The following is a 13,132-nucleotide window of genomic DNA, read 5'->3' on the forward strand; positions in this document are numbered from 1 at the left end:
CAGCTATAACTCTTGCCCTGTACTGCACACTTATCCTTCTCCATCACTAGAGTAAAAGTCACCGAATTGTGGTCACTGTCCCCAAAGTGCTCACCTACCTCTAATTCTAACACCTGGCCTGGTTCGTTACCCAGAACCAAATCCAGTATGGCCTCACCTCTTATTGGCCTATCTACATATTGTGTCAGGAAACCCTCCTGCACACATTGGACAAACTTTATTAGATGTTTATAATGCAATATACTAGGGTCAATGTATACATGAGCTATATGGAAAATACAAGATTTTTTTGGCCAAAAAATGGGACTGACTTATACATTGACCTATACACAAGCATATATGGTAACCTCCAGTGTGGGACTTCACCAAGTTTTCTCTGTTAGCACCTTCCAAATACCTGTCCATTCTCATCTGGGAACACACAAGGGCAGCAGATAGAGTCATAGAGTCCTACAGCATGGAGACTGGCCCTTTGGCCCAAACTGATCCAAGCCAACCAATCCTCCATCCATGTTAACCCTATTTCCCTGCACTTGGCTCATATCCTTCTAAACCTTTCTTATCCATGTATTTGGTCAAATGCTTTTTCAATGTTGTTAATGTACCTACCTCAACCATTTCTGCTGGCAGCTCATTCCACATGTGTATCATCCTCTGTGTATCATCCTCTGTGTAAAAACGTTGCCCCTCAGGTTCCCTTTTATTCTTTCCCCTCTAACCTTAAATTCATGCCCTCTGGTCCTTGATTCCCCAACCGTGGGAAAAAGACTGAGTGCATTCACCCTATCCATGCCTCTCATGATCTTATACACCTCTGCAAGATGCCCCCTCAGTCTCCTATGTTCAAAAGAAAAAGCCCTAGCTTGTCCAACCTCTCCCTATAACTTAGACCATTGAGTCCTGTCAACATCCTTGTAAATTTCTTCTGCACTCTTTCCAGTTTAATAACATCCTTCCTATAATAAGGGGTGCAAAACTGAACACAGTACTCCCAAGTGTAGCCTCACCAACGCCAGCAGAAGTGGTTGAGGTAGGTACATTAACAACTGCAACATAACTTCTGAACTTCTATACTCAATGCTCTGACTGATGAAGGCTAGTGTGTCAAAAACCTTCCTCACTGTCCTGTCTACCTGTGACTCCACTATTAGAGAATCGTGTACCTGAACTCCAAGGTCCCTTCTTTTCCACTATACTCTTTCAGGCCCTACAATTCACCTTGAAACTCCTACCTTGATTTGACTTTCCAAAATGCAAGACCTCACACTTACCTATATTAAACTCCAAATAGGAACACCACCCTCTGAAGGTTCCCCTCCAGACCATTCACAGTTTTGACTTGGAAACATATCACCATTCCTACATGGACAATAAAGACTGGCCCAGCCAGTCATTCCCAAATTCCAGAAATGAATATTTAAAACTTGAACAGTGAGATATGGTCTCATTGAAATTTACAAAGTTGTAATAGGGCTTGAGAGGATGAATATAAATAGAATATTTTTTCTGGCTTGTGAGTCCATATCAGGAAACATATCTCAGAATAAAGCATAGGCTAGTTAAGACAGAGATGGGCAGGGTATTTTTCAGAGGTAAAAACAACGTCGATTTTGCCTGTCCTCGGATGCTGCCTGAATTGCTGTGCTCTTCCAGCACCACTGATCCAGAATAGGGTATTTTTCAGAGGCTAGTAAATCTATCCCAGAAATCAGTGGAAGATTAATCATTGACCATTTTCAAGACCAAAATTGCTGTATTTCTGGAGACAAGTGACATTAAGAGATATGGTGATACTGCAGGAAAATGGTGTTGCTGCGTAGATTAGATATGATCCATCCGAAGAGTAGGAAATATTTAATGGGCTGAATGGCCTTCTCCTGTTCTTATCATTTTATAATCTTTCAGCTAATGCTGGATTGAGATTGAGATGAAAATATTTTACCTTAAATACATGAAAAGCTTCAGACTGGATATTTCTGCTTTTGTCTCTCAGTAAATTCATCATCAGCTTCAGATTTTCTGGTTTACTGGTATACTTTGACATGATGTTGTAATTATGTCTATCCAGCAGCAATTCCCCTAGAAGCTTTTGGTTAAAAAAAAGGAATTAGAATCAATAATCCAGAGGCATGGGCTAACAGTCTGGAGCCAAGAGTTCCAATGGTCAACAGCAGCTTCAGAAATTAAAACCATTTAATGAAATAAAATTTGACGAAAAAGCTGGTATTGGTAATAACCATAAATTAGCATATTTTCATTAAAAACCCAGCTGGTTCACTGATAGGCCGAGGGAAGGAAATCTGCTATCTTTACCTGATTTGACCTATTCACAGTAAGCACACTGAAATAATCTGACAAACCATTCTGTTGTATCTGAAACAGAAAAAACTATAATAAAAATAAAAGTGCAGTGCAGTGAATTGAATGTAATGACAAAAGAATTCCCATACCTTCAGACACTGACGCTTGGTCACATAGTTTCCAGAATGCAGCAGTTTCTCATATTCAATAAATATCTAAAAATAAGCCAAAAGTCGTGTTCAGACCTTCTACTTTTGTACATGCCTTTATCATTTGAGCAGTCCTAAGATATTTAAGAATTTTGATTAAACTTACTTTGTCATAATTCTTTTCTAAAAAATGTGCAGAAATAAGCCTATGTCGGGTGAGCAAATCCTGAAAACATTGTGAAATATCAGTTATTGAAAAATGACTATAACATTAATCACATATCTACTAAGGAACAATCACTTACCTTAAATGAAGCAAAGGCATCTGAGGCTATGTCAAAAGTGGACAGTTCTACATATCGGAAGAAATCATAAAACTGTTCTGAGTAGAGAATTATTTTTGCCAAAGACTCATAACGAATGCATTCTCGCAACATAATGCCACAATTTAATGCAATTTCTGGTGTTTCATATCTATGAAACAAAAAAGGAAATGATTTAAATGCTTTCAATTTAACATGTCAAAGCTCTGAGAGAAGTGCACTGGAAATCAAGCCTGACTCCTCCACTAGCAAGACCAGATGTGCAAAATTACCAAAATGCTCAGTTTGTTTCTTTTTTTTTGCTGTCATCGAGAAAAAAGGAGACTGTCACCAGATTTCTTCAAGAAATTCAAAACTGATTTATTCAAAACAAACTTGTTCTTTAGGTAGACAGCAGAACTGGGTGAATAACTACTGTGCAGAACTAAACAATATCCTCTTAATCCCAAACATGCATTAATACAGACAGAATGGGATACAGCAGGTGTATCATGGGTGGGAAAAATAATTGGAAAATAAAACACTCTTGTAGATCAAGAGTAAAAGGGTGGAATGAGTTGATTTCTCATAGTTTCTTCAGTTTTCTATCAATGAGATTAAGCTGCTGTCAGCTGCAGAATAATGGAAGACCTTCAGCTAAGGTGGCGAATCAGTTAACCCAGATCATTGGATTGAGTTAATGGTTCAGATTTTAAGGTTTATGAGAGATCAGAGACACTGATCTCTGGAACTTTCTCTGATTCCCAGAAAATACTGAGAAATCTCATCGGCTGGCTTTCTGTCCATTAGAAACCAAAGTCCAGAGGCTGTTACTAGTTGACAGTAGCATAGATTCTGTGATGGCTTTTCACGTTTAGCTATTAAGGCCATAAAAGCAATTTTAATCTCATTTAAAAAGCTTTGTGCTTTACCTTTCCAAAATGATGTCCTTTCCCAATTGTAGTAATTGTATTGAGGTAAGCCGGCTGGACCACATAGATTGTGATTTCCCTGATTGTGGCTGTTAATCTATTCTAATCAGGGAGTCCTTACTTACATATAAAAAGAGCTAAAGAAAAATAAGTAGGAGTGTTAGACATCCTATTCACTAAAAGAAAGAAAAAAAAAGAACAAAAAAGGGTGAGTGCCAGAGATACTGACATTCTGGTACCTGACTCTGAATGAGGCAGTACTGAAGATAAAGTCTGTTCATATGTAAATAAAGAGTGACTTGGGGACAGATACTCGCCTCTGTGGAATTATTTCAGTGGCATTGAGAATAAAGCATGATCCTGAAGAAACTCACTCATAATAGTCATCTTTGAGTTGGGGTAAATATTTCTTAGATCATACCTTTGTTTGGGAAGCTTAACTCATTCAACCCTGTCCTCAGGGACTGAGCCCAGTATTGCAGAAAGACTATTATTTCTTCTGGGCAAACAACATTGTGACAGACAAAAAAAACAAGTAATTCTCCTAACAGCCCATGGAACTGCAGCTTTTTCTGATATTAGGAGCCTTGTTTTTCCTGAGTCATCAGATACTAAAACCTTTCAAGAATTGATGGACATAGTAAAGGAATATTACAACCCTGAGCCGCCTCTAATTTTTGAGATGCTGTCACTTTTACTCAGCAAGTTGTGAACTTGGGGAATCCATATTAGGATTTTTGATGAGGTCAAGATGACTGACAGAAGCCTGTGACTTTAGTTTAATCCTTAATAACATATGGGATTAATGATGTAACTTTGCAAAAGCACCTACGAGCTGAAGCCCAACTGGACTTCAAATAGACGCTACAATTGGCTTTATCATTGGAAAATGCAGCAAATGGAGCATATGAGTTGCAGGGTACTCTGATGGAAATGGATGCTCTTGCCAGTCCAACTGAGCTTAGGGAACACCACTCATGTGAGGGCAATTGCATTGCCTCACTCAGGATATATCCTGAGAAAGAATTCTATTTGGATGCATCACAGCATGTAATGCCAACTGCTCTGCCCAAGACCACAATAAATTAGAGAGTTGTGAACGCATCACATAAACCTGTCTTTCTTTCATTGCCTCCATCTATACTTCCCACTGCCTCAGGAATCATAGAATCCCTACAGTGTCCAGCAAGCCCATACCAACCCTCTGACGAGTATCCCACCCAGACCCATTCCCCTATTATTCTACATTTACCCTTAACTAATGTGCCTAACCTATACATCCCTGAACACTACGGGCAATTTAGCATGGCAGATTCTCCTAATCTGCACATTTTTAGACTGTGGGAGGAAACCAGAGCACCTGAAGGAAATCCATGCAGCCATGGGGAGAATGTAGGTAAAAACAAGGACTGCAGATGCTGGAAACCAGAGTTTAGATCAGAGTGGTGCTGGAAAAGCACAGCAGGTCAGGCAGCATCCGAGGAGCAGGAAAATTGAAGTTTCAAAAGCCCTTCATCAGGAATAGAGGCAGGAAGCCTGCAGGGTGGAGAGATAAATGAGATGGGGGTGGGGGTGGGGAGAAAGTAGCATCGAGTACAATAGGTGAACGGGGGTGGGGATAGAGGTGATAGGTCAGAGAGGAGGGTGGGGGAAGGTAGCAAAGAGTACAATGGATGAATGGGGGTGGGGATGAAGGTGATAGGTCAGAGGGGAGGGTGGAGTGCATAGGTGGAAAGAAAGATAGGCAGGTAGGACAAGTCATGGAGTCGGTGCTGAGCTGGAAGGTTGGAACTGGGGTGAGGTGGGGAAGGGGCAATGTGGAAACTGATAAAGTCCACATTGATGCCCTGGGGTTGAAGTGTTCCAAGGCGGAAGATGAGGTGTTCTTCCTCCAGGCGTCGGGTGGTGAGAGAGCGGTAGTGGAGAAGGCCCAGGACCTCCATGTCCTCGGCTGAGTGGGAGAGGGAGTTGAAATGTTGGGCCACAGGGCGGTGTGGTTGATTGGTGCAGGTGACCCAGAGATGTTCCCTAAAGCGCTCTGCTAGGAGGGTTCCAGTCTCCCCAATGTAGAGGAGACTGCATCAGGAGCAACTGATACAATAAATGATACTGATGGATGTGCAGATAAAACTTTGATGGGATGTGGAAGGCTCCTTTGGGACCTTGGATGGAGGTGAGGGAGGAGGTGCGGGTGCAGGTTTTGCAATTCCTGCGGTGGCTGGGGAAGGTGCCAGGACAGGAGGGTGGGTTGTTGGGGGGCGTGGACCTGACCAGGTAGTTATGGAGGGAATGGTCTTTGCGGAAGCAGAAAGGGGTGGAGAGGGAAATAGATCCCTGGTGGTGGGGTCCGTTTGGAGGTGATGGAAATGTCATCGGATGATGTGGTTTATGCGAAGGTTGCTCGGGTGGAAGGTGAGCACCGAGGGTTTCTGTCCTTGTTACAGCTGGAGGGGTGGGGTTTGAGGGCAGAGGGGCGGGATGTGGACGAGAAGCATTGGAGGGCATCTTTAACCACATGGAAAGGGAAGTTGCGGTCTGAGAATGTGCAAACTCCACACAGACAGTTGCCTGAGGCTGTAATCAAACCCAGGTCCCTACCCTGTCAGGCAGCAGTGCTAACCACTGAGCCAATGTGCTGCCCCTAAGGAAAGCAGCCAACATCACCTTTCCTGATGAAGGGTTTTTGCCTGAAACATTGATTTTCCTGCTCATCAGATGTTGCCTGACCTTCTGTGCTTTTCCAGCACCACACCCTTGACTCTAATCTCTAGCATCTGCAGTCCTCACTTTTGCATAGCATAATCAATGACCTTTCCCACCTTTAGTTATACTCTCTTTCGTTGGGCAGAAGACACAAAACTTTGACATTCAAGAACAGCTCCTTTCCCGCTGTTAACAGACTTATGAACTCTTGATATTAGGTTGATCTTTCTCTGCTGCTTCTCAGTAGCTGTAACACTATATTAGAGTCATAGAGATGTACAGCATGGAAACAAACCCTTTGGTCCAACCTGTCAGTGCTGGCCAGATATCCTAAATTAACTCAGTCCCATTTGCCAGCTTTTGGCCCATATCCCTCTAAACCCATCCTATCCACATATCCATCCAGATGCCCTTTAAATATTGCAATTGTACCAGTCTTCATCACTCCCTGCAGCAGCTCATTCCATACACGCACCAACCGCTGCATGAAATAGTTGCACCTGAGGTCTCTTTTAAATCTTTCCCCTCTCCCTTAATTCTATGGTCTCTAGTTTTGGACTCAGTCACTCTTGGCTTTTCACCCTATCCTTGCTCCTCGTGGTTTTATAAACCTCCAGAAGGTGACCCCTCAGCCTCCGATGCTGCAGGTAAAATTTGCCAAGAGGTGCAAGGGAGGAGCAAAGGACTTCTGCGGTCAGTTACAGATGGGGCAGTGCCAGGATGTATTGAATCTATCAGGAAGGTTTCTCACACAATAAAACAAAGGGATCGGTTAAATGCAAGAGTGTCCGAAATAAGAGTGACGAACTTAGAGCATGGATCAGTACTTGGGAATACGATGTTGTGCCATAACGGAGACATGGGTTTCACAGGGGCAGGAATAGTTGCTTAATGTTCCAGAACATTTAAAAAGAACAGGGAGAGTGGAGAAAGAGGAGGGGGTGTAGCATTGCTAATCAGAGAGTGCATCACAGCTACAGAAACAAAGGTTGTTGAGGAAGGTTTGTCTACTGAGTCAGTATGGGTGGAAGTTAGAAACAGCAAGGGAACAGCCACCGCATTAGGGGTTTTCTACCGACCACCTAATAGCAAGAGAGAGATTGAAGAACTCATAGGCCGGCAGATTCTAGGAAAATGCAGAAATAGCAGGGTTGTTGTTATGGGGGATTTCAACTTTCCCAATATTGACTGGAACCTCCTTAGTGCAGATGGTTTGGATGGAGCAGATTTTGTCAGGTGTGTTCAGGAGAGTTTCCTTACTCAGTATGTAGACAGACTGATGAGGGGAGAGGCCATTTTGGATTTGTTGCTTGGCAACGAGGCAGGACAGGTGTCAGATCTCACGGTGGGAGAGCACTTTGCTGACAGTGATCACAACTGCCTCACATTTAGCATAGCCTTGGAGAGGGAAAGGAGCAGTTACCGAGGGAAGATATTTAATTGGGGAAAAGCAAATTATGACACTATCAGACAGGAGTTGGGAAGTACAGACTGGGAGCAATTGTTCCACAGAAAGGGCACAGCAGACATGTGGAGACTATTTAAGGAGCAGTTGTTGCGAGTGATGCACAAATTTGTTCCTCTGAGACAGGTAAGAAGGGGTAAGATTAAGGAGCCTTGGATGACGAGAACAGAGGAACTTCTCGTCAAAAGAAAGAAGGCAGCTTAGGTAAAGTGGAAGAAGCAAGGATCTAGCACAGCTTTAGAGGATTACAGGCTTGCTAGAAAGAAGCTCACAAATGGACTGAGGAGAACCAGGAGGGGGCATGCAAAAGGCTTGGCAAGAAGGATTAGGGAGAACCCAAAGGCATTTTACTCATACGTGAGGAATAAGAGAATGATCAGGGAGAAGGTAGGGCCAATCAGGGACAGCATAGGGAACTTGTGCATGGAGTCTGAGCAGATAGGGGAAGCCCTAAATGAGTTTTTTGCTTCGGTTTTCACCAAGGAAAGGGAACTTGTTGTGAATGAGAACTTTGAGGAGCTGGTATACAGTCTTGACCAGATCAAGATTGATGAGGTTGATGTGCTGGAAATTTTGGAAAACGTTAAGGTTGATAAGTCCCCAAGGTCAGACCAGATTTAGCGAGAAAGGAGGTTGCTAAGCCACTGGCGAGGATATTTGCCTCCTCACTCTCCACGGGAGTCGTACCAGAGGATTGGAAGGAGGCGAATGTTGTTCCTCTTTTCAAGAAGGGGAATAGGGAAATCCCTGGCAATTACAGAGCAGTCAGTCTTATGCCTGTGGTCAGCAAAGTTTTGAAAATAAATCTGAGGGTTAGGATTTATGGCTATTTGGAAAAGCATAGTGTGATTAAAGGCAGTCAGCATGGCTTTGTGAGGAGCAGGTCATGCCTCACAAATCTTATTGAGCTCTTTGAGGAGGTGTCAAGTCAGGTCAAAGAAGGTCGAGCAGTGGATGTGGTGTATATGGACTTCAGCAAGGCATTTGATAAGGTTCCCCATGGTAGGCTCATTCATAAAGTCAGGAGGTATGGGATACAGGGAGATTTGGCTACCTGAATTCAGAATTGGCTGGCTGATAGAAGTGGTTGTAGATGGAAAGCATTCTGCCTGGAGGTTAGTGTTGAGAGGGGTCCCGCAGGGCTCTGTTCTTGGGCCTCTGCTCTTTGTAGTTTTTATAAATGACTTGGATGAGGAGGTTGAGGGGTGGGTTAGTAAATTTGCAGATGCACAAAGGTGTCGTCGATAGTATAGAGGGCTACTGCAGGCTGCAGCATGACATAGACAGGATGCAGAGCTGGACTGAGAAATGGCGGATGGAGTTCAACCTGGATAAATGCGAAGTGATGCATTTTGGAAGGTCGAACTCGAATGCTGATTATAGGATTAAAGACAGGATACTTGGCAGTGTGGAGGAACAGAGGGATCTTGGTGTTCAATTGCATAGATCCCTCAAAGTTGCCACCCAAGTGGATAGGGTTGTTAAGAAAGCATATGGTGTTTTGGCTTTCATTAACTGGGGGATTGAGTTTAAGAGTTTAGATAAAACATAGTTATTAGTAATTTTTAAAAGTATGCTATTAAGTTTAAAGAGTGTAGAAGATTGTGGGAAATAGGAAACTTAGATCTGCATGCAGGAGCTCGCAAGGAGTTGACCATATCCGGCGCCATCTTGCATCCGTACGTTTGGGGAGGTCTAGAACAAAGGGGTCACAGTTGAAGAATAAGGGGTAAGCCTGAATTCACCAGAGTTGTGAACTTGCGGAATTCTGTCCCACAGAAAGCTGTTAGGGCCAGTTCATTAGATATATTCTCTTTTATACAGGATTGGCACATCAGAGAGGGAGCTGGATGTGGTCCTTGCAGCTAAAGGGATCAAGGGGTATGGAGAGAAAGTGGGCATGGGATACTAAAATTGCACAATCAGCCATGATCACATTGAATGGTGGTGTAGGTTCGAAGGGTTGATTGGACTCTTCTACACCTATTTTCCATGTTTCTTTGTCTTCTGAGAAAACCATTTGACTTAAAAACTGACAAGCCCTTAGGACCAGAGGATAAAGGAAGCCATGCCACTAGACCATTGTAATCTGGTCCAAGGTCACTATGTGGATCAATGCAGTCCTCATAGTCTAGAGGAATGGCCAGCTGTGCCACGAAAAGGTGAATGACCTAATTTTGTCCTCCAGGGTAAGTGCTGCACTTCATTTTTCTATGCAACGTCACACTCATTCTCTCTGCAGCTGCGCTCACCTTGCTCCAAGTCATATGGTATGCCTCTGTTACAATCACATTTTCTCTTTCACTCTCACTCACCTCCAATCTCCCACCATCACTGACCCAGTGTGGCCTCAATGCTGCCTGTTTTCTCATCCGGACACCTTTTGTCCCTCTGCACCAGCACAAATTGCTGTGCCAACCATTGTTATCTTACTCAGTCTTTCACTCATGCCTGGAGAAAACAGCCCATAAAAAGGCAGAGAGAGCCAAGTCAGATGGAGAGGGACCTGACACCTGGCTTCTCACCCACTTTGAGCAAAGAATCAAAGCAAATCCCTCACAGGAGAAGACCACGATCACTTCTGTGGGGATGCTATAGACCCATGACCCACCAACCGAATAAATGCCATTTTTCATTTCACTGCAACTCTCACAGTAACCCTCCAGTTTCATTCATTGCTCACACTGAAACAAAGAAAATATGAATAGGCCACTCAACCCTTCCAGCCTACTCCCACCATTCAATATGATCATGGCTGATCATCCAACCCAGTCCCCTGCTCTCACTTTTTTCCCCATAACCTTTGTTCAATTTACTCCTAAGGAATATATCTAACTCTTTATTGAAAACATGTTCTGTGGCAGAGAATCCCACAGACTCTTCAGACTCTGGGTGAAGAAATTTCTCCTCATCTCAGTCCTCAATGGGCTACCCCAATCCTTAAACTGTAACCCCTGGTTCTGCACTGCCTGGCCTTTGGGAACACCCTTCCTGACTATCCTGTCTAGTCTTGTTGGAATTTTATAGGTTTCTGAGATCTCCCTCATTCTTCTAAACGCCAGTGAATATAATCCTGACAGAACCAGTCTCTGGATCCTACCATGGCAGGACACCACTTCAAACTATTGGCTGCAACACATTCTCTCTCTTGAGCCTTGAAGTGGAATGTCCATGATCTCTGAGAAGAAACAGAATATTCTCCACCATACCATTTATTTGATCTCTGAGGAAGAGATCCCAAGGCCCTTAAGAAGCATTGGCAACACCACCTCCTGCACTGCTACCCACCTCAGGGTCTGCTGGATACCCCCATACATTGGCACTTCATTGTCCCAACCTTGGTCACATGCTTGAAAGCATGGCGTGTGGAAGTTGAGGAACCTGGCACTCACTCTGGATGCCCATTCTTCACATGGAGAAAAGGTGGCTCCAAGAGGTCTCCAGCCAGATGAATCATCAGAAGTCTTGTCTTGGTCCTTCACCTCCAGTCTGCCTGCTCCCTCTGACCCTTGGAATTCCAAGTCAAAAAGTGTGGTGCTGGAAAAGCATAGCCGGTCAGGCTGCAAGTTGGCATCCTGTCTACCCAGTGCAAAGGAGACCACATCAGGTGCAGTGGACTCAGTTGATAACGTGTGTGGAGGTGTCTGTCTGATGTGGAATGATCCTTCGGGACCTTGGATGGATTTTCCTGCACCTCCACACACAATATCTACCATATCTGTTGCTCCCAGTGTGGTCTCCTGTACATTGGGGAGACAGGAGGCCAACTCGCAGAACATTTCAGAGAATATCTCTGGGACACACACACTAAACAACACTACTGCCCTGTGGCCAAACGCTTTAATTCCCCCCTCCCACTCTGCCAAGGACATGCAAGTCCTGGGCCACCTACACTGCCAGATTCTAGCCACCAAACGCTTGGAGGAAGAACTAGGAGAAAGTGAGGACTGCAGATGTTGGAGTACCAGAGTTGAAAAATGTCATGCTGGAAAAACACAGCAAGCCAGGCAGCATCCGAGGAGCAGAAGGGCTTATGCCCGAAACGTCGATTCTCCTGCTCCTCGGATGCTGCCTGGCCTGCTGTGTTTTTCCAGCACAACATTTTTCAACTCTGGTACTCCAGCATCTGCAGTCCTCACTTTCTCCTAGTTGATCTTAACCTACTGCGAATCCTCTTGCAAGGATGCCTACCTTGAAGAAGCTCTCCTCCTCCCTCTGCTTGGAGGAAGAATGTCTCATCTTCCACCTGGGACCCTCCAACCACAAGGGATCAATGTTGATTTCACCAGTTTCCTCATCTCCTCTCCCCTCACCTTATCCCAGATCCAACTCTCCAACCTGGCACTGCCCTGTTGAAATGTCTTACCTATCCATCTTCTTTCCCATCTATCCACTCCATCCTCCACTCTGACCTATCACCATTACCCCCACCTTCATCTACCTATCGCATTCCCAACTACCTTTCCCCCACCCCCACCCCCAGCCCTCACTTATCTCTCAGCCCCCTTGGGCCTCCCCCAATTTCCTGATGAAGAGCTTATGCTCAAAACATCGACTCTCCTGCTTCTTGGATGCTGCCTGGTCAGCTGTGCTTTTCCAGCACCACACTTTTTCACTCTGATCTCCACCATCTGCAATCCTCACTTTCTCCTTGGAATTCTAAGTAATTTGTCTCTAGACTATCCAGACACAAACACCCAGGGGTTGCTTATCCAACTTCAATGTAACAGATTCTAGTACTGAGAGGGCTCCTTCCTTCAGCTGCACAACCTGGGGAACACTGAGATGTAGTGGGAGAGAACGAAAATAATTGAGGGCACTTTGGATAGCACTGGTGATATTTCACTGTGTATAAAATCTCATGACTTCATAATTGTTCCTGGTTTTACAATACATCTGTTTGTGTGAGTCAGTGTACATCCTGAATTTAACTGTACCAATGTGATGCCTAACTTCATTTCACAGAATCACAGAATTGCTATAGCGCAGAAGGAGGCCATTCAGTGCATCATTCCTGCTATCCCCTCATGCCAATTTCCTACCTTTCCCCCCATAGCCTGACTCACCATTTCTGTGCAAATCATCATCCAATATTCTCGTGAATGCCTAATTGAACCAGCCTCCTCCACTTCTCCAGGCAGTGTATTCCATATACTTGCTGATTGAAAAGGTATTTCTTACATCACCTTTGCTTTGTTTGCTCATCACTTTATTTCTATGCCCTCTTATTCCTTTATTTCTATGCCCTCTTATTCCTTTATTTCTATGCCCTCTTATTCC

General features: G+C 44.1%; 1 protein-coding gene across 1 annotated transcript in view; it reads right to left on the reverse strand.

The window, feature by feature from the left end:
* The window catches only part of cab39l1 (calcium binding protein 39, like 1), a 76,835-nt gene extending 65,666 nt beyond the window's left edge, over positions 1-11,169 (reverse strand). Inside the window, exons 1-5 of the mRNA XM_043715212.1 lie at positions 11,097-11,169; positions 2,756-2,925; positions 2,617-2,676; positions 2,451-2,516; positions 1,943-2,086 (exon numbers count right to left, since the gene is read on the reverse strand). Of these exons, the coding sequence (XP_043571147.1) occupies positions 1,943-2,086; positions 2,451-2,516; positions 2,617-2,676; positions 2,756-2,925; positions 11,097-11,169 (513 nt within the window). The remainder of the gene's footprint in view (positions 1-1,942; positions 2,087-2,450; positions 2,517-2,616; positions 2,677-2,755; positions 2,926-11,096) is intronic.
* Positions 11,170-13,132: the final 1,963 nt, after the last annotated feature.

This window comes from Chiloscyllium plagiosum, unplaced genomic scaffold (genome assembly GCF_037043375.1).
Source record: "Chiloscyllium plagiosum isolate Xiang-an unplaced genomic scaffold, Cpla_swu_hap1 HiC_scaffold_11, whole genome shotgun sequence".
Taxonomy (NCBI): Eukaryota; Metazoa; Chordata; class Chondrichthyes; order Orectolobiformes; family Hemiscylliidae; genus Chiloscyllium; species Chiloscyllium plagiosum.